We start from the raw sequence: 27,773 nt of genomic DNA, 5'->3' as shown, positions 1-27,773 counted from the left end.
GGGAGGAACTGTGAGCTTTTCCCATGTGGCCCAGGGTATCTCTCATTATGTGAGAACAAACTGCATTGAAGCAGCTTCTGCACTTCTGGTATAACATGAGCACCAAGTCCATGAAAATTTGCAGTTGTGTAGTTGCCTTCCACCAGTGCCATGACGGCACTGAAATTTGGGGGCTTGGGCAAATCTAGGGCCTGCCTCAGCACTTGGTATCATTGGGCAGTTGCCAGGGTCCATTGCTGATGCCTTTAACACCCCTTCCCTTTAAACATTTTTAAGAGGAGCACCACATGTCTGGGTGTATTCATTTTCATTTCCCACAATGCCCTTCTAAAACACCTTTACGTGGGAAGTTAAAACGGCACCTTAACCCATATGTCCATGCTCCTTGGAGCACTGCTTGGCATGCAGTTGCTGCCTGTCACCCCCAGATTTGCCCCAGAGCAGCTCCCAAGAGAAGGACATCCCCCACAAAGTAAACTTTTGCTTAGGGGCTCCTCAAGCCTGGATCTGCCCCAGATTCAAGCCCCAGGCAGACCCGTAACAGCAGTGAAATGCAAGCTTCACTGCAACTCTCTGACTAAACATGTACCATCAGCAGTAGTGGACAGCATGGTGGAATTCTATGATTTATGTGACCTCTGGTTGTTTGCCTCACTGCTGCTTGCTGGGAGGTGGATGAGTAGGGGCAGGTAGTGGCAAGGATGGCATAGAGCATAGTACATTTTCACTGTGCCAATCTCACCTCACTCCTCTCTGCTGCCCTACTCTGCTGTCCGCTATTGACTACAAACAAGAGACTCCCTAGAGATGAGGGTTGCTGTTGGCTTATCATTGGTCTTCCGTCTTTTTTTCCTTTTTGCTTGGTTTTATCAACAGCGTATGTGTGTCTCCAGACCATTTACTGGGCTGTGGCTTATGGGGGAATGGCTCTCAATACCCAGAGCCATAGGACAGAGCCCAAAGCTCCATGAAAAGAAGGACTGATTGGTTCTTGGTCTTTCTGAAAGCCCATGAGAAGCAAATAGCTGGTCCTCTTGGGCTGTGGGTATTGGGGAGCAACTGCCAGTGCTCAGTAGCAGGGAGAGGAGCTTGTTATTGCCTTGGGTAGAAAGCAGCTTGAGGGCTCTTGCAGTCATATATGCAGATAAGTCCTTGTTTTCTTGGCTGAGGAAATACTCATTGCTGAGCTGTAGATGTTGCTGTGGTGTAGCATGCTTCAGTCCATTACTGCAAAGGTTTGTGGAAAATCTAAAGTCAGGAAGAAGGGCATTATTATTATTTATTTATTTTTGGATTATACAGTCACATAAATGTTTACTTTCCTCCACCCCATAGCTGTTCCTTGATAGCTAGCGAATGATGCCTTTTCTGGTGTAATTCTTCCTCTTTGTGATTTTACACTAACTGCTTGCCTTATGCCATATTATCATCAATCTGCTATATATAATTTGTTTTCCTTGGTAACTTGTGTATCTTTATCCATGCATGTTGCGTTTTGTAAGCATTTCTAAGGAATTGGTTGTAATTTTCTGAAATAACCCTTGAAATTCTACTGGAAAAGAGAAAAAAGGATGGGGATCATTTTTAAAGAACTTACTCCAGTGTGTACTTGCTGCTAATATAGACAGTATGCAGATTGTATACCTTTCTTGAAAAATTGATATGCTTTTCTAGTTCTGATGCAACATTTTTTTTGCATGAATATTTCCTAAAAACTGACCCTGTGGACCACTTCACACATCATGTATGTTTTAAGTTGTACACCTAAAAATGCAAAATGTGAATGTGGCAAAACCTGTGTTCACAGATCAAACTGGTACACTTGTCAGCTGCATTGGATCAAATTCTGCATAATGTGTGAAATGATTCTTAGGCTTTACTCTGTACGTTACGTAGAGGAAAAATAAATAATAGGATGCATTGCAAATAAAATACATGGTATATTCTACTGGTGCTTAGTAAAATGCACTCTTTTAAGCAAGAACGTGCCCCTTGCTACATTCCTGGTGCATCCTAGCAAGCACTACTGTTCCTTTAAACTCCATTCATTTCAGTGATGTCATAGCAGAAGCATTTGGACAATTGCTCACAAAAGGGTGTGATCCAGAGATGTATGTTACAGTTGAAATCACTTGCTATATTCTGATACTAGCCTTTAGGGCTAGCTTTTATCCCTCCAGTTATTGCTGGGCTCCCAACTCCCATCAGCCTGAGCCAGTGCATCAAGTGGTCTGGGATGATAGGAGTTGTAGTACAGCACAGCAACAACTGGAAGTTAGTTACTCATGTTCTAAAACCTTGTCAAAGAACACTGGTGAGAATGTGGATGGTGGGGTCATCTGGATCCTAATTTGTGCTTTTTAACAGCTGATAGAAGGCATGACTCCAGCCCAAGTGAAGCATTGTTAAGGACCACTGATTTCCATGGGAAAGAAGTTTAACTCTCCTGTTGTCATTAAGGGGCCTTTACAGTGCTTCACTTCAGCTAAACTGTGCCCAAAAGTAGATCACACCTGCTCCACAAGGTAAGTTTTACGGTAGCATTGTGATGTTATCTTCTAAATAAATAACCCTCCACATGCATCCCGCAACATCCCCAAGTATGCTCCATAGGGTTGGGTGATCAGATTTAGAGGGATGCAATGAAGAAGGGATTAGAATGTTCAATTGCGCAAGTGGAAATCCTTGTGCTGATGAGATGTTCACATATGGGTACTACAGTACAGCCTACTGTGTTGTGTCCAAATGAACAAAAAGAGACCACAGGGGTGAAGACAGGGCCTCTTTAACATTTAAAGCAGTGTGGTTTTCTCCAGAGTCATTAGGTTTTAAATAAACTTTTTCACATACCCCCCTAATATTCTGATGTGAATGTTTTAGAACTTTTTAAAAATGTCGATCATTCTAAAGGAGCATTAATTTGCCTTCTAAGACACATTTGTTGTATAGAAAGCCTCACAGTCTTCATTTTCTGTTTTTAGCCCAGAGAGAAAGGTCGGATGCGTTTTCACAGACTGCAGAATGTACAAATTGCACTTGATTATTTGAAAAGACGGCAGGTAAGATACCACAATTAACTAACCTAGTTAAAAGTTAGAAAGGTGGGATAGCTCAGTCGGTAGAGCATGAGGCTATTAATCTCAGCGTAGTGGGTTTGTGCCTCATGTTGGGTAAAAAGATTCCTGCATTGCAGGGGGTTGGACTAGATTACCCTTGTGGGCCCTTTCTATGGAAACATACTAATTATTGACAAAGGAAAAATTACAGTTTGTATTTTTATGCTGTTTGTTGATTAAAAAAAAGAAGATTTCTTAGCCATGTTATTTGGACTGAACCAGAGAAGTGGGGTTGATTTGATACACTCATTGGCAGATCCTAAGAAATAGAAGAGTATATATCTTTAAAAAAAATAAATCTCATGAACTACAGTATTCATCTCTCCAAGTCAACAGATACACTCACCTGGCTTTCCAATTTTGCCCCCTTTGCCGAAGCACAAGAAAATCAAAGCTGCTAATGTTCCTGAATTGCATGTCCCCTGGGGGGGGAGAGAGAAAGTATATCAGTACACCAGCATTCTGATTGATTTAGCATACTTGTGCCCATCAGATCTCGAGGCAGAAAGATGAGACATGTCCATGCATTGTTCCCAGTGGATTGCACCATTTGTGCTAGAACACAGCCTACAGACGAGTCTTGCTATGTATTCATTTCATCCACATCTTTCCCCATTGCAACCCATCACTACCTGTGCTCTGGCAGCTCTGATGGGGACCGATGAAGGTCAAAACCAGATGGAATAAGTGGGCCAGCAATAGGGACTGCTTCCAGTAATAGAAACAGTTATGACCTGGGCCCTGCATTTGTGATATAGAAGATTTAAGCAGCTGCATTCTTACGTGTTAGGGCTACATCTAGGGAGGCTTGAGGAATTCATTATTGGCAAAATAATGTGAGCTGACCTGATTGGCATCTCCCAAACTAATGTGTGCATCAGAATGGAGTTGTTGCTTTGATTTTTCATTGTAAGTTTTATTCTGCGGCTCTCAGCTCAAAAAATGCACCAAAAATGTAAATAAAAAACATATTTTAAAATAAATTACTTTTATGAATCTGTAATTTGTGAAAAAATAATATTTAATGTTTCAGTAAATTTTCATGCAGTATTTTTTAAAATCTGCAAATTAATGTAGAATTGAGATAGAATGGATTTATGAATGAATACATGCATTAATTGACACACGCTGGCTATAAACTGACCCATCAACCCCTAGCTAGCATCTGATCTTATTTTGGCTGCAAAAAATTGGATACACAATTTGTTGGTTACCTGCTCCAAATGTGCTTTTTCCTCTGGTTTTGCTGCTGCCACTCTGCTATGAATCTTAGAAAAGTCGTGAGGAACCTGTAGCCCCCCAGATGTTACTGAACTTCAACTCTAATCAGCCCCAACAGTCTTAGCTCATGGAGAAGGGATGATGGGCATCGTAGCAACATCTGGAGGACCAAAGGTTCCTGAAACCTACCCTAGAAAACTTTGGTTTCAGCTTGTGATTTCTCTAGAGCAAGATAAACCACAAGCCAGGGTTTGATGTACTACTAAGTCAAACCACGGCTTAACTAAAGCATCCCCAGACTTGGCCCGCCAGCTGTTTTGGGACTACAATTCCCATCATCCCTGACCACTGGTCCTGTTAGCTAGGGATGATGGGAGTTGTAGTCCCAAAACATCTGGAGGGCCGAGTATGGGGATGCCTGAGCCTTAACTCATAACAGTACAGCAGCAGCAGGACTGGAGGAGGAGTGAAGAGGCCACAATCTTCTTTCCAGGAACCCACATGTTTGTGCTAAGTAATTGTTTGGCTTTTAAAAATTTACTTAAATCATATCCATACCTTTATAGACCTATTAATTTCTAGGGATCTTTGAGGGTTTTCTCTTCTCTTCATTTCATGTACTGCAGCCTCCCTCCACTTTTCTTTAGGTAGAAAACCCCATAGCAAAATATATTGCGCCATTTTGTTAGAAAAGAACAACTTCTTTTACATCTTGGAGATTTATAATTAGGCTTTCCATCTTGCTTAATTGCTTTAAGTGTAGAGTATATTTCTTGTGAAATGTAGTTTTAATAATATGAACAGGTCGGAAAACAACAGGACACTTGAGTTTAATTGGCTGCTAAACAATATCCCCAAATACGTTTTTATCAGGATAAGCACCACATACCTCTCTTTAATCAGAGTATTCTTATTCTAACTTAATAAGCAAATAACTGTGTGACAGCAGCATTATAATAGGGCTCCCATATTGCATAAATTAGGAGATATAGAAGTCGCAAATACAACTGAAGTTTATTCCAAAACTGCAGGACTATTATATTGTTAAATAGTCAGTGTGTGTGCTGCTTTTTGAATAGTTGAAGAGCTGTTAGGATAATAAAAATATTACTGCTGGTGCTGGTGCTACTAATGTAAATATTAATGCAATTTGCTTTCTTTTGTTTTAATTGGCCAGGCTCTCCCTTACAGGCTTTTTTATGCAGCTAAACTCTTCCCAGTATAGAGGAAGTAGCTGTAGCCCAGGAAAGCCTAATGTGATGTGATCCTGGACAGAATCCAAGATCCTCCATGTTTTCTCTTTGCTATTTCCCCATGCTTTTGTGTTCTTAGCCATCTAAGCTTCAACAGAAATTGGCAGAAGAGTGTTTCCTCCTGTACTCAGCCACAGAGAGGCAATCTTTGCTTTGCCTGAAAAGCATCAAGAGGAGAAACCAAAATTGGAAATGCAGCCCACTGTGTTTATTATTAAAGTTATTGAGAATGCAAGTATTCTTTATTGCGATCACGCAGAAGAGTCAGAAGGATTGTTTTCATCTCCAGTTGTTTAACTATCTACTAGCAGTAACAACTATGTTCTGCCTCCACAGCAAAGGTTTCTGGAAACCTTAGGAAGTAAGCGTGCTCTTGCACTCAAGTCCTGCTTGCCTGTTTTCCATCTGGTTGGCCCCTATGAAAACAGAATGTGGGACTAGATGGGCCCTAGATCTGATCCAGCAGGCTCATTCTATGTTCTTATAGTTCTTTTCCTCCTCTCTGACAGGTGAAACTGGTGAACATTAGGAACGATGACATTACGGATGGGAATCCCAAATTGACTTTGGGATTGATATGGACCATAATTTTGCACTTTCAGGTAAGATGACTAGTCAGTTTCAGTACACTTCCAATTTGAAACTCCACCCCTGCCGGCCCTTGTCAGATGTGATTGGATAGGGGTGCTGGCAGCATTTAAATGGATGCAATTCTGTGGGTGCTACTACTGTTGTCTCCTTCAGTAACTTACCTTGAAGCCCCAGGAGGAAACAGGCAGTAGTGGGGTCTATTCCCTAGGAGACCAGAGCTTTCCAAACTCTGTGTCACGGCATGTTAGTGTGTCGGTTGCAGTGTGCAGGCGTGTCGCACGAATGCTCCCCACACTACTCCCAGGGTTGAAAAGGGGTTAGTAAGTTTAACTCCCTGTTTGCTAGTAACCAAATTACTGTGTCATGATATGATGCATGTCTAAAAAGTGTGTCACCAACATGAAAAGTTTGGAAAGCTCTGCGCTAGACTAGGCATAGGCAAACTTGGCCCTCGAGATGTTTTGGGACTACAACTCCCATGATCCCTAGCTAACAGGACCAGTGGTCAGGGATGATGGGAATTGTAGTCCCCCCAAAATTTGGAGGGCCAAGTTTGCCTATGTCTGCCCTAGATCCTTCTGAAGCACCCTTCCCCATTGTGGATGTCATTTCCATCATGTGTTTGAAAATTTAATGTCTCTGTTTTCAGTTCACAGTGTCCTTTCTACAGGTCAGTTGCATTTGCTGTAAGACATTGCTATCATAGGCCATTCATTTTATTTGTATGCCGCTTTCCCATACAAATCATGTTTAAAGCAGTTTGCGACAAAGGAAGCAATATACCGTATTTTTCCATGTATAAGACACCCCCGTGTATAAGACGCCCCCTATTTTTTGGGACTCAAAATCAAAAAAATGCACTATGCACTATCTGTGTATAAGACGACCCCTTATTTTAAACTTCAAAAATTTAGGAAAAAATACGGTATTTCAAAATCAAACAGTGCAAAAAGAATTTCCTAAGAACGTAGCAAAACTACATAGTAGCAACTATAACAACATATAAAATAGCAACATTTCAGAACTATAAATATAACAAATAACAATATAATATAACAACATAACAATAACAAAAATAACAAGGGAGCTTTACAGTTTCACCTTCGTCCTAGAAACACCCCAAAGAAAGTCCCTCTCCTGTACCTGCTTCTTGTGATCGTTGAAAGGATATACTCACCACAGTAAATTATTTGTGTTGTCAAAACATAGAACCCTCCACAAATTCTATGCAATAGAATGAGAGATCGCTACCCTCTCTCTCCCCCTCCCCTCCCTTTCCCCCCAACTGCATAATGTCTATGAAGAACACTATGAGTTGAAAGTGGAGGCGTTATTACTGCTTTTTTGTCAAACAATATTTTTTAAAAATAAAAATCAATAATAAAAAGAAACTTTTTTAAAAAGAATAGAATGTGCTGGAATATTGGGTATTTATCAAGTTGAACTCTGTTGATTACAAAGTTTGTTTAATTTGGCAACTCATCTCCTATAAGGAAGTGAAATAAGATTTTTCTGAATGGCTGTGAAGTGTTTCTTTGAAAACCCTGAAGCCATTTCAGCTAGAGCTCTTGTACTTAAGCCAATAAAGTCCTGTCCAGCTTTATTTCATGCAGTTTATTTTAAGCAGTTTGTCTTACATCTAGTTATTCTGTCTTTATTTGAACTTTTAATACCTTCTACAGCATATTACAAGTGTGCTCAGCAGTTGTTGTTGTTTATAAAAGAGCTGTTATTTCTTGTTGTAAATGTTGAGTGTGTTGGTTATGGTTGATCACGCTAGATGGCACTAGAATTATGGCACTGACTGTACTTAAAGAATTTCTGTAATGTATCCTTCTGGTTCTTACGGTATGCAACACTGGTATTGTTGTTTCTCGACTTTAGTGCCTGAGAGTTGCATTTTGTTTGTAAATTCTGTGGCCCATGTGATTCTTAATCACCATTTACCATAAATACCATGTTGTTAGGAACTGTGGTGCATAATTTTAAATGTTATCTGCCATTTAAGAATAGGCAGAGCATTTAAAGCTATGCTGTTCGCATTTATTTGTACTTCGATTTAGAAATCTCAAAAGCAGTACCTAGTTGGAGAACTTACATATATTCCTGATTACAAAATCTAAGCAGGAATAGTTAGATGTGCAAATAGTGAAAGGTTTATGGAACAGAAATCGGTATGAAGTGCATGAATTTATCCTGAGCGATTGTTCCTGTATCATTGCTGCTTTTGGGGATCATTTGGATTTTAATTGATGATTCTAATTCCCACCTGGATTCCACTCACTCATGAGCAGGTTATGAATTATTTTACTATCAGTAAGCCAACTTGTGTGTGTTTTCAGCATGCCAGCAAAGCCACTAAAGTACCTCCTTCCTAGTTACAGTTGCTTATGATTGAAAAACAGTGTTACTATGCATGAGCTCATTCAAATATTGCATGAGAGTTAAGTAGTACTTTTGCTTTCAATGATGCTTCTCTGATAATGTATATATGGACTTGTGGATGTCACACACCCTAAATGACCTTTGGAATCTGAAAGCCTCATTTAATTACAACAGATTGAAATGTGTTTCTGCTTTCCCTGCAGTATTAGAACCTTCTCTTGTATTATTGATGTTTTAAATCCAAATTCAGCATTCCCCAACCTGATCTCCTCCACATGCTTGAACTACAACTCCCACAATCCTTGACCATGTGGCCATGCAGGCTGGGGCTGATGGGAGTTTTAGTTCAAGGCATCCACAGGGCATCAGACTGGAGAAAGCTGTCCTAGGCTATAGGATCTCTTCTGAAGGGAGGCAAGGCCCATTTGGCTCCCTCAGTTTTTGTGGCAAAAACCTGTGAGGTGACAAAAACATAACAAACAACCCCCACACCCTTTGTTTCAGCAAGCATTTGGCTTTATATAAACTGGAATTAGTTTTTTTTTTTGTTTTTTTAGGTTGTCATGTTCATTTTATTTTATTTTTTCTTTTGTTTACTTATTTTGTTATGAACCAAAATGGAGTTAAAACTGGTGGTTGTTGTTTTTTAATGTATGTAGGTATTTGTATTTGTCCTAAGTTGAAGAAGCTACATCTGCAGAGCAATTAATAATAATAATAACAGAATAGTGAATTAGGATAAACATTATTTTGATCCATTATCTACTCAAGTTGGATGTGGTGAAACATAGCCCTGTTTTCCCCCCTCCTTTCCAAATCACCATAATATACTTATGCAGTTATTTATTTATTGCAGAAGTCACTAACAAAATATTGAGGGGTTTTTGTTTTTTGAGCCAGGCCCACATCACAACAGTTAAGGTGTAGCTTTGTCCACACAACCACTAACATCACAAAACTAAGTTCATGCTGTAATGTGGGGTACTCAAACCTTCTTTTGAGCACAAAGTCCACTACAAATTTCATTTAGTTGCTTCTGAGAAGCAGTGTGTCTTTTCAAGGTAGCCTTCTGTTTATTTCCCCAAGAGAGTACGTGTACAAGCTACCACATGCTTGAGATGTAAATATTTCATCTCAGTAAAATGTTCATGGGGCCCCCCTGCAGTGGAGAGAGACATTTTTCACCACTGCTTCACCTGTAAATGCTTGATGCTGCAGGAATTAATCCCTTAAAGCAGAACAGGCTGGCTTTTCTGCACATTAAGTGAGTTGTTTTATCTTGGGAATACAAAGATGTTGAGACAGGGAAAGGGGTACCACACCATGAGTGCAGCAGGGCTCTTAAAAGCTTATTCTCTTGTTAGGGCCTGCTACTGGCTGTGTAGCAGCATGTGGTTAGGCAGAAACATCTTCCTCTGAAGCATACCTCTGGACTGTCTCCAGACATTGAAACCTTTCTCCAAGGATCCACTTTTAATCTGCTCATGATTTAAAACCGGCAGGCAAGAGGTCAATGACTGATCCTCTCGGAGATCTAAACACGGAGTTATTTAATGTTTGCAATTTAATCTGTAGCTATAGGAGGTGAACAGTTACCGTTTTCTTCATGGTTCCGATTAGATATATCATGGATTGTCATTTTTAATAAGACAGCTTTTAAAGGCCATGCTCTCTCTTATATATATATATATATATATATATATATATATATATATATCCAATTTTTTAAAAAAATAAATTTTGGTTACTTTGTCTGATATGCCCCCTCGTTGTAGATAAAATGTTCAGACTTGGTCTTTTCGGCTGAATTTCACAGCCAGGTTAAGATTGGGTTAACTGTGTGTGCAGCAGTTAATGAAAGTGCATACCTGGCAAGCAGCTCCATCCCATCAATACTTCAGCTGCTGCAGCACATGCAGGAGCTTGTGATAAAAAACTATAGCAAATTTCTGTGTGAGCCAGAGGAAGCCTGTGTGGTGTATTATCAGACCAGGACCTGGGAGATCAGGGTTAAAATCCCCACTCATTCATGAAGCTCACTGGGTGACCTTGGGCCAGTCACATCCTCTTAACCTATCAAGGTTATTGTAGGGATTAACTAAGGAGGGGAAGGGTGAACCACGTACTCCTTGGAGAAAAAGATAGGATATAAATGCAAAAAATAAGCTCTTCTGCTTACCTGCTTAAGAAAGTGCATAATGTGTGGGGCCTGCCATAGTATTAAATCTTTTCCGCTTCCCTTGTGGAATGATTGCAAAATGATGTAATGGCACACCGTAGGAGATAACTGAGTGTTTCTGGCAGACTTGCCTTCACCGCATCATGATGTCACCTTGCATTAATGATTTTAGATGGAATAGCAGACGTGCCCAGGAAGGCCTCAAGCCAGCGTTTGTTCTGGGCCTTCACTTTTCCCCTGAGGTGGACTGATTAAAATGACACAGGCTAGGTGATGGTGAAACTTGGAAGCCTCCTTCCTTACATGATAGTGGGAAATCGCATTTCGCGGTACAAAATACTGGTAGCGTGGAGAGAGACTTGCTCAGAGAGGACACTTAAGTTATAAGGCAAGACATGGGGCAAGTGAGAGTTAAACCTGGCAGTGAGTGCCTGGCCATGATTGGCTCACCACAGGAAGGAAGCAGTCATGCAGAAAAATTTAAGTAGCACCTGGGGTACCATGTTTGTTTGCCCTAAGGGGCTGTGGAGACCTTTGACTCTGCAGAAGTTACTGAGCCTATAAGTGCTATCAGCTTCGGCAAGATGACCAGTGGCCAGAGATGGTGAGAGTTTTAGTTCAGCAACATCTGGAGGACTAAAGGTACCTCAGACCTGACCTAAAGGTACTGTGGCAATGCCACATTGCTACCTCTAGCTTTTCCTGCCTGTATCTGTGGCAAATTAACTTGACCAAAAAATCCACAGCAAGCACGGCTTGTGGTTTGGAACACCACTGTTCAGTCCAAAGAGGAGGACTTTATGATATAAGCCCCAAATCAGCTGACTAGCAATTGCCCCTCAGGATTCACATGGGATTCCATATAGGGACTTGTTTGCTTAATTCCTGCTTCCGATAATTAAGGCTGCGGTTCTGACCCCACTTATCTTAGAGAAAGCCCCAATGAATTCAGTAGGTCTTACTTCTGAGTAGGCATGGTTAGGGTTGCTTTGTAATTCTAGGTAGAATTGTAAAAAAATACAAATATATCGACTCATTGGAGGAGAGAAAACAAAAACTTTCCTGCTGAAACCAAAGAGGCTTATAAGATTATACCCTAGTACCAAGTAATCCCCAGTTTGCAAGAATTTTATTCATAGCTTTCTACATAAATTCACCCACTGTGTTTTTGTTTTCTTCGCTCTTCCTGCTATTCAAAGATCTCGAGCTAAATATCAATTTATGGGACATGTTGCTCTCACTTGCAGGTGCTTGGACCATGGTCAAATGTTTAAGTCTATTAATTTCTGGTATTTTCTTAGTAGTTAGTCTGGAGCATTGACCTGGAAAGAGTAATCTTATATTTTCCTGTGTATTATTCGTAACCAGATTTTTAAAAAACTGACTTCAAAAGGAACATATTTATTGCCTTGTTGGTGTTGGCTCTGTATCTGTAGTGCTGGTTTAGGGCTTTGTTTTATTGTATTACTTTCTCTTTCAGTTGTCAGGCATATAAAGTCACATCTGCATGAGGCTTTTCTGTTTCTGATAGATGCTATGTCATCGGTGCAAAAAGGCCAGCGGCATTACAGTTTAATGCTGAGGCAGTGATGTTTGCTTAAGAGGATTGGTGTCCAGAAATAAGCCTCAGTGTCTAATCAGACACAGGCCCGGCCTGGGCACAATGCCACAACATTTATTGCGTATGCATTTCTCATAAGCAAAATGGCCACGTCCTGAGGACCGGGAGTTCAGCCTGAAAGATATTAGGGATATAAGCTGGAGGTTTTAGCTCAATCTGAAAATGATTTCTGCTCATGTAAACTTAGTAAAATTACAGAGTCTGTGTGGCTTTGATACACTCTGAGCCAGATGGGGAATGTCTGTGGATGTGTGAGGGCTGACAAAGACGAACCGTGTTTGGATCCAGCCAGAGCTCCCTTAAGTCCTGCAAAACATTCCCCTGGAAGAAAATACTTCAGGAGGAAATCAAGAAGGAAACAAGCTGAAGATGAGAGAGAGCCAGAGAAGATTAAGGAAAGTGAGGGGGAAATTCAATTCAAAGCAAATCGTTCTAAAGAGACAGCAACAGCAACTCATCCCGGGGAGCTGGCAATTCATGAGTCCGTTATACAGAAGGCTCTGCTGGACAGAACTGATCTGATTGTGAGTACCGATGTTAACACTGATCTTGTTAAAGCAAAACTGGTGAGTGGGGCAAGCTGTGATTCAAGCAGTGGGAATGGTGCTTGTGCTAAAGGCAGAAGAGCTAGTAAGTCTGAAGAAAAAAAGAGACTGTTAACTGAAGATCTGGAAAAGAGTCCCCAAAAACGCAAGCCCAGTTGTAGCACACAGGACAAGAAATCTGCTCACAACGGGATCCAAGGAGAATTCACATTCCAGAAAAACAGGGGAGTAAATTTTGAAAAGGAATCTGGCTCAAATTGTGTGCTAAACAAGCAGTGTGAAGAAAATGCACTATCCAAGGCTCTTTCTGGACTCTCTGATGATTCCCCCAAATGGGAAAACGGTTATAACCGGCATCCGGCTAAACTTCAAAATCAAACCCACCTGCAGCAAGGATTTCCGAAATCCGTGTCTCTGCCTCTTTCCCAGGAAAATGAAGCTCATAGCATTTTACCAAACAGGAGCAAGGTAAATATACCGTAGCACTAGAATAGTATATAGTTTTCCAAAAAAAAAATAATATTAAAATCCTTGAGCAATATTTGATTTTTGCATGCTGGGTATTTCATAACTACTTCAATAACTGTTGCTGAACTCCTGTTGGTTTTGAGGTTAGCTGCTCTTGCATTGAAAAATAACTTTATAAATTAAAATAAAAAACACAGACCCCCCCCCAAATGAATGATTTTTCAGAAGAGTTAATTTTAAAATGTTTGTACCCGTTGTACCTAGCATGTGTTTCAGTTAATTTTTGCCATCCAGTTTGTCTACTGGATATAACATTTTGAGTAAGGCGCCAAATAAGTTGCAACATATGGCCATTCTCTAGTGTGTATCCGCAGACTATGTTGCTGTCATCATTTCCATAAAGCTAGCCCCAGCGATAGTGATAATGGGCAGGGCTTGCTATCGTAAGTAGGCGGGATCTATGAGGTACATTCAATGCATGGCTCAGATATCTAAGGTGGGAACTTGCCACTTTTTACATTACTGCGCTTCTTGCTTCCACATGGAACGCTGTGTTAAGGATACAACATGCAACCATTCAATTGTATATGATTTGAATGAGTGAAATTCCCCCAGTTCTTGAACTGAGAAACAAGCTGTCTCTGTCGCTGGTTAAGGTACACACTGATGTATACATTTTTTTTTTGTAAGCTACGATCTACCTAAACCCATTATTAATAATTATTATTTTCTGTTTCGTTTTTCAAAATCACTAGGACCTGTGTATTCATAAAGGCATAAATCTTTCTTAATTTAAAATGAGAGATGTTTAGCCACATAAGGTGTCTGGTTCATTCAGTTTGGTTTGTGAAATCCTCTGTCTACACCTATATTACTCTTTGGCTTCCATGTTGCCTTGGATTTTTGATCCATGATCCATTCCCCACTCCTCCAAATTTCACTTGGATATCAATTTCTCCCTTGCTCATACTGTATAACTTTTCCTTTACCAAGGTCATGGATGTGTCCCACCCACCCCCAGCTTGCCCCCTTCCCCCCCCTTGACACTTTTCATTTTCAGCTCCTTTTCTCCTCCTTCCCTAACTCTGATTCCTTCATTTCTCTTACACCTTCATCCTTAGATTCTGGCACCTTAGCCCACTGCTGGTGCTGTCTTCTTTCTTGAATCCACCCTGCCCTTGGCAAGAGCCGCTCACCCAGTGGGGCGGAACCACAGCAATAGCCTCCCAAATGTGGTGTTGGTGCCACATACTAGGAGGGGTGGGGACAAGATGGCAGTGAGTTTGGGAATGTGTGGACACAGTGGTGGAGTTCATGGCTTTTGGGCCTCCTGCCTCAGTTCCACTGTTTGCTCCCATTGAAGTTCCCAGCTTTCTGCAGCTCTGATTCTTTCTTTGCTGAAAGCTCATGGACCCACTTATCCTGCTGGGTGTTTCCGCTCTTCGAAAAGGCTTTTGTCTTATTGTTTTTGTAGGAGAGCTGATCTTAGCTAACATGATCTTGTTTTATTTATTTATTAAATAGAAGAACTGCTCAATTTGCAGCTGTTCCAAGTCCTCTGATATAGAAAACTCTACCTCTTAGTCCCAGGCATTTGTGACCGGGCCATAATAATTCAGTGGTCTGGTTCACACATAAGTTGTGATTTGTTTAGCAAATCTTAAATTATTCCAAGTAGTCCCACAGATGATTACACAAACCATGGCTTGTTTCTCTGAAGTTTGTTTAGTTTCCCAGCTCCTTTTGTCTCATGCCTTTGTAGTTTGTTGACTGTTCGGTACCGCAGTGAAGAAAGGGTGTTGGGTTTGCATATAACACCAAGCCATAGTTAAAACAACCCAAGGATAATAAGCCAGCAACAAACCATGGCTTCAAATCATGGTTTGTTGGCAATAAACAAGCCATAGTTAAGCCAGTGGGAAAAGTTTATACATAACACTAAGCCATGGTTTAATAAGCTATAGTTTAGTTAGCCATGGCTTAGTATTGTGTGTGCGTGGCAAGGGGAATGCATTGTGTACAGTGGTACCTCTAGTTACGAATTTAATTCGTTCCGGAGGTCCGTTCTTAACCCGAAACTGTTCTTAACTAGAGGCGTGCTATTGCTAATGGTGCCTCTTGCTGCCGCTGCGCCGCTGGCACACGATTTCCGTTCTCATCCTGAGGCAAAGTTCTCAACTCGAGGTAACTCTTCCAGGTTAGCGGAGTTTGTAACCTGAAGCATTTGTAACCTGAGGCGTTTGTAACTTGAGGTACCACTGTACATTGATCAGAAGCATGCAGAGCTTCACCAGGCATGAACCATTAGCACTGTCAGTTGGAGCTGAACCCTGGCTCAAATTCTAGCTAAGGTTTGCAGTAGCAACCAGTGCCTCTTTTATAACATTCAGGTTGGCTCTCGTACATTTATTGCCCGGCTTAACCTATATTCAGACTATCTCTGAGTGATTGTACAATCACGTCAGCTTCTGTTATCAGCATACACAGCACTTTATTGCAAATGTGGAAAGGGTGTCTCTGTTTGCCCTCCTGCCTCAGAATACATAATCCAGGGCAGAGTATAAAATTGGCTGATTATTGCTGTTGATATAAGGTGTAAGATGTGGCACTTCTGAAGAGAGTCCTTCACGCAAACCTTTGGGTTGTATGCGCTAGCCTCATGATCACAAATATAGTCACATGCACTCTAGATTTCCATGTGAAAAGTCTGATTACTTGAAGTAGCTTATAAGGCATTATACTATTACAGACAAGCTGGTTTCCTTTTCAATTTGCTGTCAGGCCAAGCTGCTGAGTATGTTAGGCCTCTGGTTATCTGAATGAATAAAGAATAAGGCAAAAAAAGAAAGAAAAAAGGATCACACCAACAGCAGAATTAATTTACAATTTTATTATTACTTTTGAATTTAAGGCGTTGGAGAGGGGAGGGATTTAGCTCAGGCAGTACTATTCATCAGACCAAAAGTAGGGACTTTGTTTTTTTTTAAAAAAAGGTTATAGTATGACTAACCAATGTCTGTTAAATACTTGGTGAACAGATTTGCTTCCCTCTTTTCCCTTCCATTGTGAATTTTGTTCTGGTGTCAGGGATCAGAAAGGAATGAAGAAATACATGCCCAATTTTTCTCTTCTCCACATACCTCCAAGCTTGGCCTGGAGCTGCAGGACTAGAGCAAAGAAATAAGATGGAAGAGGGAAAGGGTCATGGCTTCCCTCAACCTGGTGTAGTGTGGGTCTTCCCCCATTTTGCATCTGCTCTGTTGCCTCGCTGAGGTAGAAAACCTGTGTCTGGCTGTTTGGGCTTCACAGGGTTACATGTTTCTTTGTCCAGCAAGAAGAGAAAAGAAATTCTCAGGTGTCAGGAAGAAGACTGGGGTAGAAATGTTTCCCCGGAGGTCTAAGTGTAGAAAAGTGTGTGTGTGTGTGTGCGCGCGCGCGCGCGCAACCCAGAAGCAGGTTTCCTCAGGATTTTTAGGACTCACTTCACTGTCTGAGGATTGGGCCCTCCTGCCAACTCTCAAAAGTGGACACGAATTTGCATAACATGTCCGTGTGCTTTGTGTCATATGCAAATCCATGTCCACTTTTGCAGGCTAAGGGCCCATTAATAAATCTGTAGCCACACTGGTAATAAAATGTTTCACTTTTCGTTTCAAGGGAAATAACATGTTCATTGAAGAGCTCCTGATCCTGCAGCACGATCCTATGCGTATTTATTTACTCAGAGGTTAAATTCCTCTGTGTTCAATAGGGATGGCTCCTGGATCAGTGTATATAGGATTAAAGCCCTAAAGTTTGAGAAATATGATTTTGCTGTATACTTTTTGGTTCTTTTCAGTAATCTTCTCACTTCAATTCTATATAAAGAGAATGAACTTATGCTGATTACTGAATCTCTATGTGATAATTACTTATTAGTGAGTTGCAAGGGATTACCTGCTTTAAAGCTATGAATAGCAATTATTGGTTTTAATGAGTTAACAATAGTTATTTTGTTTTTCTAAATGTAGTGACTTGCATCTAGCTTTTGAAATTATCATTTTTATCTTAAATGTGCCCATTAATATAAACAAGTAATTCTTTGAATTTTGGTTTTCTGATCCTGAAAGTTTCTAACACAGCATTTCCAGTTCATGATATTTCATTATTCACACCACTCCCTGTCTTCCACTTTCATTTGAGCTGCATTGTAAGGTTGTCAGACAGACAGACTCAGGCAATGCTCCTAGGCACTCTGTAGCATCTCAAGCTGCACTGAGTGATAAGTTGTTCAGACAAATTGCTGAGGAGCCAGGCTAGAGACAACAGCTATAATTTGAGGCCAGGTGGGAGCTTATCGATGCCTCATGTCATCTGATCCTGCTTGCCATCTGCAGAGGTGGCACTTTAGGGAAGCAGAGATTAGGCTGGCAATTTTCCTCTGCCTGCAAAGTGCCTTGATGGTGTTAGGGAATAAAATGTCTGAGCCTGCCTTCATTGTCGCCCAGTCTGAGACCCCAACACCACACAGAATTTCTGGTGGGCCATTTACATTTATCCGATTTTCTTCTCAATATGTTGCTAAAACTGTGGAGATAGGAGCTGAAGGAAAGTTGGGGCTCTAGAGTTGTCAGATAAAAAAAAATGCCCCTTAGTTTTTTCCTTAAACCAGGATTTTATTTTATTTTTAAGTCATTTTCTTGACCATATCTATACTTCTGCAAATGGTGTTTTGCGATATGTAGGTATATAAGTGAGAACAATTGTAACTCACATACTCATTTCAGATCTTCAGCTGAGCTGAAAACAAGAGCGTTTAGCAACTGCAGTTTAAAATAGGACTTTGTTCTTGGTTTTGTATCCTAGCTGGTACATGCCATTTGCATGAGTCATCATGGATATAACTGACACTTGGAGATTGTTCTGCTGCCTGCAAATAGTCACTTATGGGAAATGGAATCTGAAGTGCTGTTTCCGATATACACAGTTGTTGAAACTGTGGGCTAAAGGTCTAGAGTCCACTTGGAATCTCCTGTGCTGTAAAAATTACTCTGCACTTCCTTCCATGCTTGAAATAGTCCATAACATTTTAAGTGGGGTGCAAGGGAGGGAAGCATAATTTAAATAAAATAAAGAAAAATTAACAGAAGAAAATTTAGGGTGGTTCTCCTCCCCACCAAAATGCACACCTGGCCCTTCTGCTTGACACCAGCATTTTAATAAACTCTCCCAAATAACATGGCACATGTTTTATTTGCTGCATATGATGGGTCTGGATATTTTGTCATGCATAGAAACTGAGACGACTAGGAAAGATACTTGGCATAATTGTCCTTAAATGTACCAGAACAAAGTAGCTTCTTAAGGGAGAGAGATCATGTCGACATGCCTCTAATTTGGGGAGTTGGGATTGATGTTTCAGTTTCCAGTGGTTCACGTGGCTGACAGGGCCAGGCATGAGACCAGCATAGGCCTTGCAGTCTGCATAGCTGTCTTCCTCTGAATGGGGCCTTGCTAGGAGTGTGAAAAACTGGCTTCCAGAACTACAGCCAGGTCCAAATGTGCTGTTCCTGACAGTTCTGCTGTGTACTGTGCAAAATACAATTTGTGAGGGGAGAGGGGAAGCAGGGAGTGGGAGAAGGCATTTCTCGTGAACAAGCAGCCATCTAATTAAATTTTTCTATGCATTTGTAAAGACAACACATCAGAGAGAAGGTGCTTATGCTACCCCCCTCAACCTGTTGGCCATCCACTTACAGAAATACTTTGATGTGCTTTCATTTTCAAACAAGCAATCCCCATGTGCATTATTTGCACTCAGCTGTGTATCTGAGTATCACTGGTTCCAGAGTTCCAGCCATCTAGAAATTAATGGGATTTTCCCAGCTGCCCTCTGAAGGTTCAGTGAAAACCTTGATGGTGGCACTGGCCGATTCTAGTTTCTTAAACAGAAGACTTCAAGAAAATTGCTCCCTAGCTTGATCAGACATTTCCTTTTTACTTATTGATGAAATTGTCACTATTTCTATTCCCATTGCCTCATACAGGATCACTTGCTGAGTGCGTCCCTTGTTATCTTCTTCCGTTGGCCATCCATTGTTTGCTATTATGCTCTGTTTCGTTTCTCTTCATTGCCCTCTTTTAAATTTAGGATCCTTGGAGAAGGATTTTATTGTGCCCCCCACCACTCTGTAATGTCCTGTACTTCCTGTGTGGAGGTGTCAGACTCGGTTCCGTGCACTCGTGATGGGAGAGGCCACCCAGGGACATGCTTGAATTAGTGGAACTGGGATTCATGCCAAGTTATCCGTGCCACTTTGGGACTTTGCCCAAAAGAGCCAGGGCTGTGATTGAGCTCCCTACCCCCCACCCCATAATAATGAAGGACCATAATGAGATGGGGTGGGGGAGGGTTTGAGGCACCACTGATATTTGATGGCATTCTTAATAGTGATCTTAATCTATTTTAATTTGGCTGTTTTTATTTTATTTTGATACAGATTTCTGACATCCATGTTACTGGAGAGTCAGAGGACATGTCTGCTAAAGAGAGATTGCTCCTGTGGACACAGCAGACAACTGAGGGTTATGCTGGTATTCGTTGTGAAAATTTCACTACCTGCTGGCGAGATGGGAAATTATTTAATGCCATCATTCATAAATACAGGTAAGCACACACTTGTTTAGATTTTGTAAAGAGTGCTTATGGAAATAACCCGAGTAAAAAACAAGACCGTATGTATCAAGGGCCCTATCTCTTACAATATGTGTCCTGCTGCTTTCTGTTGGTTGGAGTCCTACAGTTTTTTTGACTGCTTGCTTCACAGCTGATTGGACGATGCTGTTCCTTCTAAACCAGTGATGGTCAACTTCTTAAGCATTGGAGGAGGCGTACCTTAGGCTCAGACTGCCTGGTAAATCAGACTTCCTGGGCCCTGATATAGTTGCCCAAACTGCTGTCAAAAAGAGCACTCATGTAGCTTTATAATAGCCAAGGAATAGATACAAGATTTCGTTTCTGTAGGGACTGCAGGAAAACAACAAGATAATATGGCATTGGGCACAGAAGTTTATTTCTCGAAAAACTCAGTTTTTACTTTTAAAACTTTCTGCCATTTGAAGATACGCTTGAAAATGCTTGTTACTATAAATATCTGCTGAAATCTTGGAATCCAGAAAACAGTCTGAGAGTATGGTCCATAGGTAAAGGGACACCTGACCATTAGGTCCAGTCGTGGCCGACTCTGGGGTTGCGGCGCTCATCTCGCTTTATTGGCCGAGGGAGCCGGCGTACAGCTTCCGGGTCATGTGGCCAGCATGACTAGGCCGCTTCTGGCGAACCAGAGCAGCGCACAGAAACGCCGTTTACCTTCCCGCCGGAGTGGTACCTATTTATCTACTTGCACTTTGACGTGCTTTCGAACTGCTAGGTTGGCAGGAGCAGGGACCGAGTAATGGGAGCTCACCCCGTTGCGGGGATTCGAACCGCCGACCCTTGATCGGCAAGTCCTAGGCTCTGTGGTTTAACTCACAGCACCACCATAGCTGGGTACAATGGGGCATATGTGCTATGGAAAGTTCCTTGCCACTCCTGATCTAGTAAAGCCAAGGCAAATTATGTGAAATGAAAAATCATTTATGAAGAGAAATTATGCAATACACTTTCTCTGATCAGAGATTTTGTTTTTCTCAGCACAATTTTGGTTGCCTAGATGCGCTCTCTCTTTCTATATATATGAGAGAGACAGGAATAACACACAGCTTATGGGAAAAGAACATTCCCTTGCAGCGCTGAACTTAGTTGCTGTTTCCTCATCAGATGACAGGATCTAACAGAGATCATGTTCCCAGAAGAGAGAAATTTTAAGATACCGGTAGCCTGCCCAGCATGAGGAACTGAATGAGTATGTTCTTTATGTTGCTATCATGTGTAGAAGGAGCAGGATAGGTTAAACGTGTCAGCTTGTGTGGATGCCTATGTTACTTCCTGTCTGTCTCTTGTAAGCACGGCAGTGGAACATAGTGGTTTGGAGAACTGCAAGACTTCCATACTCTGCTGCTCCAGAAACAGGACACTTAATTATAGATGGATTTGAACTACAGTGGTACCTTGGGTTACATATGCTTCAGGTTACATACACTTCAGGTTACAGACTCCACTAACCTAGAAATAGTGCTTCAGGTTAAGAACTTTGCTTCAGGATAAGAACAGAAATCGTGCTCCGGCGGCAGCAGGAGGCCCCATTAGCTAAAGTGGTGCTTCAGGTTAAGAACAGTTTCAGGTTAAGTACGGACCTCCGGAATGAATTAAGTACTTAACCTGAGGTACCACTGTATATACTATGATAAACAGCTACATTAGGGTTACATAAGTATTAAATGAAATATACGTTGGACCCAGCAATGTTGGAACTGGGTTGCCAACAATGGGAAGTCACCACGAGGAAAAGAGTTGAGGTTGCTTGGGGATGTTTATGCCTTCTCAATCAATCCGGCCCACTGATGGTCCGGGAATCAGCATGTTTTTACATGAGTAGAATGTGTCCCTTTATTTAAAATGCATCTCTGGGTTATTTGTGGGGCATAGAAATTGGTTCATTATTTTTTTCAAAATATAGTCCGGCCCACCACATGGTCTGAGCGACGGTGGACTGGCCCACGATTGAAAAAGGTGCTGATCCCTGTGTTAGAACCAGGGGTGTGAAGCAGGGAGAGTGATTATACAATAAACTCTAGCTATACTTCGAGAGACTGAGAGAGGTGTCTTACCCTGTGTGACATGTGATGAACTCCAAGTCCCCGAGTTCTGTAGTTCTTGGCAGGTTTTCCTTCTTCAAAGGAGCTACAAGATGTGGCAGCCAACTGGAACAAGTGTCATAGCAATTAGGGGCATTGAGATCTATCTCTGGGATAGTGGGACACAGTGGTGCTGTTACACTTTGCAGCCCTAGAATAGCCATGTGTAAATGTGTTAGGCCTCTGGTTCCCAGAGTCCAACAGACAATAGGCTCAATAGCCCCTCCTTGTTTTCATGTATAATGCATTACTTAGCCTTTTTGCCGTGTTGGGGAGGAAGCTGCATGTAATAGACAGCAGCATTCCAAGTCAGTGAATCAGGGAGGTTTGCTTTGGGAGTGGAATTCGAAAAAGTAGTGTGAGAACGAGAGAAAAGGACAAAGATGGAGAGGCTTCTCAGTTGTTTATAGACCTGCGAGTGTTTTTGTTGTTCACATGTTATAAGGATTATTGACTAATAAAATAATGGTTCTTTATTGTGTAATTCTTCAACAACATTGTACAACAAGAATTGTGCCTGCCTGTTCCATGTGTCTGAAGTAGAACAGCTCTCTGAATATCTTTTTGGGGTCTTCATGACATATGCTTCTCAAGAAGATCTGGGAGTGTTTGTTTTTTGTTGCTTTCTTTCCACTAACTGCACATAGGAATAAATAATCTGTATTTGCTTTCTAAGTGCTGTCTCCCTCTTGTGTTAGCTCATGCTCATTTCACCACCCCAGGTAACTGAGCAGTTGCCTTGTGATGGAGATTCACATGGATCTCAAACAGCCATGCCTATAACCTACATTAAGGCAGGGCAAACACATCAGAAGGTGAGTGAGAAGGTCACAGTGAGAGACATAAACCAGCAGAGAGAGGGAAGAGATGGGGAGAGGCAAGGCTAGGGAGGGCACAACGCAAGCAAATGCATATTTAGACTTCATTTAAATTGTGCATGGGCACTAAAGAGTCCTTGTGCAGCAGAGGTAAAGATGTTTTGTGTACATTGCAAAGGTGCATATGTGAGATGTAATTATAAAAGGGTCCTTTGTCTTGTTCAATCAACATGCATTTCCCCCCTTTATTTTCCTACTGCTCACTCATTTCATACAATCTGGTGAATGCCAATAAATTGGATTATCTGGTAGCAGCCAGGAGGACAGAAACTTGGGGAGGAGGTGTGCATAGGAAAATCGTTCCTATAACAGAGACATTAGTGAAGAGCGCACCTGGACTATTGTGTACTGTTCTTGGCACAACATTATAGGAAGGATATTGAAAAGGTTGGGAATTATTACCCAGAAGGGCAAATAAATGGTAAAGATATTTACTGGCTGCATCCCTGAACAGATGCTAGGATAGGTTTACTATTACATTAGAAATGGAATGTTAAGAGCCCAATTCAGTGCCTTTTGAAAGTGCTGGGAAGGCTTCCTTTGACTTGAATGGGCTATTTAAAAGCTTTAGCGGTATGGGGAGGTGTGGAACAGTAGCCCTCCCTACAAAGAACAGGAAGAGAAGCCAACAAAAGGCCACATGCAGAAGCAGAAATTTAGCCCTGCAGATGATTTCATGCAGCAGACACAGCCATGTGAGCTGCCAGATGTTTACAAATGTGGCAGAAGAACAGGAAAAGAATTCTAGGTGGGGAAAGTTTTCAAAAGTCTGAACCCTCCTTCAAGGCAAACCAGTCATACGCAGCGGAGCTTTGGTTTGGAACTTCTGTTTCATGCCAGGCTGCAGGACAAATGCTGGCACACGCCGTACCATAGTGATGTTCAAACATGTTGCAGGCGATCAGGATCTAACTTGAGTACATTCCTTGAGGATAGGAGAAGCGGTGATGCCAACATCTGCCACAACTTGTTGACTGCCTCCAGCTACAAATCAGAAAGAAACAAAACATTACTAAGTGTCAAGCCTTGGATTGCTATGAGAAACGTTTGAAAGGAAGACAAAAGATTTTTTATTTTATTTTTTTGCAATTCTAGTTTCTGCTTGCCATTTTCTAAAGAATAGCTTACCATTGCCTTATCTTTTGAAGGGAAAATAAAAGCTCTACTAAGAGGGGGGAGAAGGAAGGAATGTGGTAAGCCTCATTTTATTGAATAGAGACATTTTGTGAGGACCCTACATGTCTTGGCTACAATGGAGCCCTCAATACTAAGGATTTTCAGACTGAGAAAGGGAACTAAGCTTCCAGGTTGAGTCAAATGTCTTTAATTTACTATACAGGCATACTTTTTCATAGTGGATCTTAACACTAAGTCGCTTTATATATTTACACTTTAAAAAATGGAGCATAAGCCAGCAATCGCTACGCATGTTTAACTTCGGTTGGATCATGCCACATTTCAGAATGCTAAGGTGTCTGCAACTTTATTGTGCAGGCCGTTTCATTCTAATGTTTCTTAGGCTTAAGCACAAGCAAAATATTATATTAGGGTGGCCTGTGCCATGCCTCTGATTCTTTCAGATCTTATTAAGCTAGGTTCATTTAGTACTTTGAAGAGGGATTAGGGTGCATTGCCTTGCCAAAGTGGCAGCTCTTTCCTTCTGGTGCTGCATTGTGGAATTTTGGGAAGATGCCCACTTCACTTAAGATGGAGAACATTTTGAGACATCCCCTTTTCTTAAAGCGCAGTAGCTGTATAGCTCAGATACCTGTTGGAAGTTGTTTTTTTCCAAAAATTTTTTTGATTTTCCAAATTTTTTTTTAACAAACAAATAAACAAACATAAATCTCAACCATATTTAAACCAAACTTAGTAACATTGTTAAATGACTTCCTCGTACCCCCCTGGTTGAATTTCAGTCGATATCATTCTAACGGTTTTCCAAAACCAATATTCTTATAAAATTAACTTAATCACTTAAGATCTTTCTTTCTTTCAAATTCCGCATTAAACATATTAATTCATCATATTACCTATTTCAATCCTAAGCCTAACTGTTTTTTGCAAGCGTCTCCAATTAATTTAACTTAACATATTTAACTAAATAGTCTTTAAATTTCGTCCATTCTTCCTGGTACTCCTCCTCCTTCTGGTCGCAGACTCTTCCAGTCAGATCGGCCAGCTCTGAAAAATCCATCATTTTCATCTGCCAATACCTGTTGGAAGTTATTAATTAATTTTACTTGTCCACTAATGTTAATTTATTCATTCATCCCTAGCTGGGGACAAGGCTTAGAAGGAATAAATCCTGGTGGTTACATTCCTTCAGTTCCAGTGTTATTTAAAAAAAATTAAAATCATTCAGCTCTTTGATTGCATGATTCCCTTTTTCTTAGCATGGGAAAGCTGTGCTATATTTCCTTTTCAAGGCAGTCATTGCCTAATTGTCCAAGTGGTTTTTTAACTTCACAGTGATAAGTTACTGTGCCCATCAGTGCAAAAATTTGGATTTGAAGAGTGCTGAGATTTCTTTACTACCACCTTAAGCAAACTTACTTTGTCACCACCTTCCATCCCTTATGTTGCTGTATGTGTGAACAGTTGGTGAGAGATCTAAACTGGGGGTTAGAATTTTGAGAGCACTTTGTTGTTAAGATTTTTCATTATTTATTTACTTACTCTGTGTAAATATACCCTGCCAATCAATCAAATGATTCTCAATGTGATTTACAGTACAAACAGCTGGTTGTAATAATACAAAAACAAACAAAGCCAAAACTCTTTCTTTACACACACATACAGAGAGAGAGAGAGAGAGAGAGAGAGAGAGAGAGAGAACGCAGCAGCAGCAGCAGTCCTTAGTCCTTTGGCCCATATAGCTTTGCTAGAGCATGGTCTTCCTTTGGTTCTGCAGCCCCAGAGCAACAGGCAGGCAGGGAGAAGCTGCTCCTTTCTCTGCCGGATGGATGGGGCCAGGTTGGCCTTGCACTTGCTGCAGTGTTATTTCTACAAGGCATGGGATGCAGCCTCCCAGTGGCCCTTAGTTTCTAAGCAGGTAGTAGAGGCTGGAATGTGCTTCCCATTCAACTCTGCTTCCAAGGCAACGTGGATGGATTATATGGATGGAATTCTACATCACGCTCTTCCAGTTATTCTCTCTGAGCAAGCATTTGAGCTTGCCAAATGGAACATTCCTTTCTCTTCTCTCCCCTTGTGTTTTTCTAGGGATTATTCTGCCTCCACTGTGCACGCCCCTGCCAATTTGGGGGGAGAGGAGGGGGAAAGCCCCATTGTTCAAGTGGAAGTCCTTGCACAGGGCTTCTGTTGATGGGGCTCATTAGGTGAATCCTGTACATAATAATATTTTCTAGAGAAAGGATTAGCTGGATCTTTCCCGTTGTGTTTAGTGAACATGAAGATATGAAGGAGAAAGTCCTTCTGCTAGATCAGGGGTCGGCAAGGCTTACCAGGCATAGGCCGGATCACTCCTGCGGAGATCCTCCGTGGACCGGGCCGGTGCAGCGCGACGCCGGAAATTGCATCTGTGGCACTGGAAATCTCTTCTGCACATGCCCAGATGCCGAAAATCGTCCCTGCGCAGAAGTGATTTTCGTATATGGGCATGCACAGAAGCGATTTCTGGCGCCATAGACTTGTGCAACCGCGATTTCTGGCATCTGGGCATGTGCAGAAGCGATTTCTGGAGCCACGGAAGAGAGGCGCTGCACCACGCCGGTTTAGCGCAGCACGTGGGGAGTCACCGAGCAGGTGGTTTGGTTTGGGGGTGGCTCGTGGGCCGGTTAAACAGCCTCCACGGGCCGTTTCCGGCCCATAGGCCACAGGTTGGGGACCCCTGTGCTAGATGGAGGAAGAAGCCACCACTGCTGTGAAATAATAGCTCAGAGTGTGAATGAAGGCTCTGAAATTTATTCTGTTCAGATCTTCTTGTTTATCAGTAGGCTAGCTGACTTCAGGCAGGCCAAAGTTTGCTCAGCTCCACCCACAACTCCAGTCTGCAATATGGCAATAATCAAGCAGGCCTAACTTACAGTTAATGTTTGAAGGGTTACTGAGGAAATGTATTCAATTTGCTTTGAACAATTGAAATGCACACTTATTTGCTCATGAATGAGGTATACTCACTAATAAGGCTAAAGGTGGGTTGTCTAAGTGAGGTAATATGTCAAAATGCAAAGGTGCACACCAAATTGAGCTAAACTTGCATCTAAAGCATTTAATATGTCATCCTGACTTTTGCATAATTTATTTCATTTTAGACTGAATATAGTCTAATGGAATCACAACAGTTTCTGTAAGTGAAGCCTCTTCAATGAGAAGGTGTGACAGGCGTTGTCTAAATCAGAAATCTTTCCATTCCTTCTTCAGTCACGTGCATTATTTTTAATGAGCAGCGCATGTCCTGGCATGGTCTTTGATGGCTTTTAGCAATTCCCTCGTGCAGAGAAATGTATGGCTGTCTCACGCACCTGTCCATTATTATCCTTTATGAGTATGGAGGCTAGGAATTTTTCATATGTGCATGCATTACCTAATTACAGCAATTAAAAAAACAAACAAGATTATACTTGGGTGTTCACTTAATTTTACACTTCCAGCCCTGGCTCCTCTGCTGATAGTAATACTCACAGAATATGAGACCTACCTTTATGTGGACTAAGAAATATCACCATACCATTTCTTCTTGCTTCAGTCAAAGATTAATCACACAGCATTCTAAGCA

General features: G+C 41.4%; 1 protein-coding gene across 38 annotated transcripts in view; it reads left to right on the top strand.

Moving 5' to 3' along the window:
* Nucleotides 1-27,773, top strand: part of DST (dystonin) — a 304,267-nt gene that overhangs the window by 100,447 nt on the left and 176,047 nt on the right. For all 38 annotated transcript variants that reach the window (XM_053381110.1, XM_053381108.1, XM_053381102.1 and 35 more), the window contains 3 exons: nt 2,982-3,059; nt 6,100-6,192; nt 19,859-20,025. In XM_053381110.1, the coding sequence (XP_053237085.1) occupies nt 2,982-3,059; nt 6,100-6,192; nt 19,859-20,025 (338 nt within the window). The remainder of the gene's footprint in view (nt 1-2,981; nt 3,060-6,099; nt 6,193-19,858; nt 20,026-27,773) is intronic.

Source organism: Podarcis raffonei, chromosome 3, assembly GCF_027172205.1.
Source record: "Podarcis raffonei isolate rPodRaf1 chromosome 3, rPodRaf1.pri, whole genome shotgun sequence".
Lineage (NCBI taxonomy): Eukaryota > Metazoa > Chordata > Lepidosauria > Squamata > Lacertidae > Podarcis > Podarcis raffonei.
This window is presented reverse-complemented; position numbering and strand designations above follow the sequence as displayed.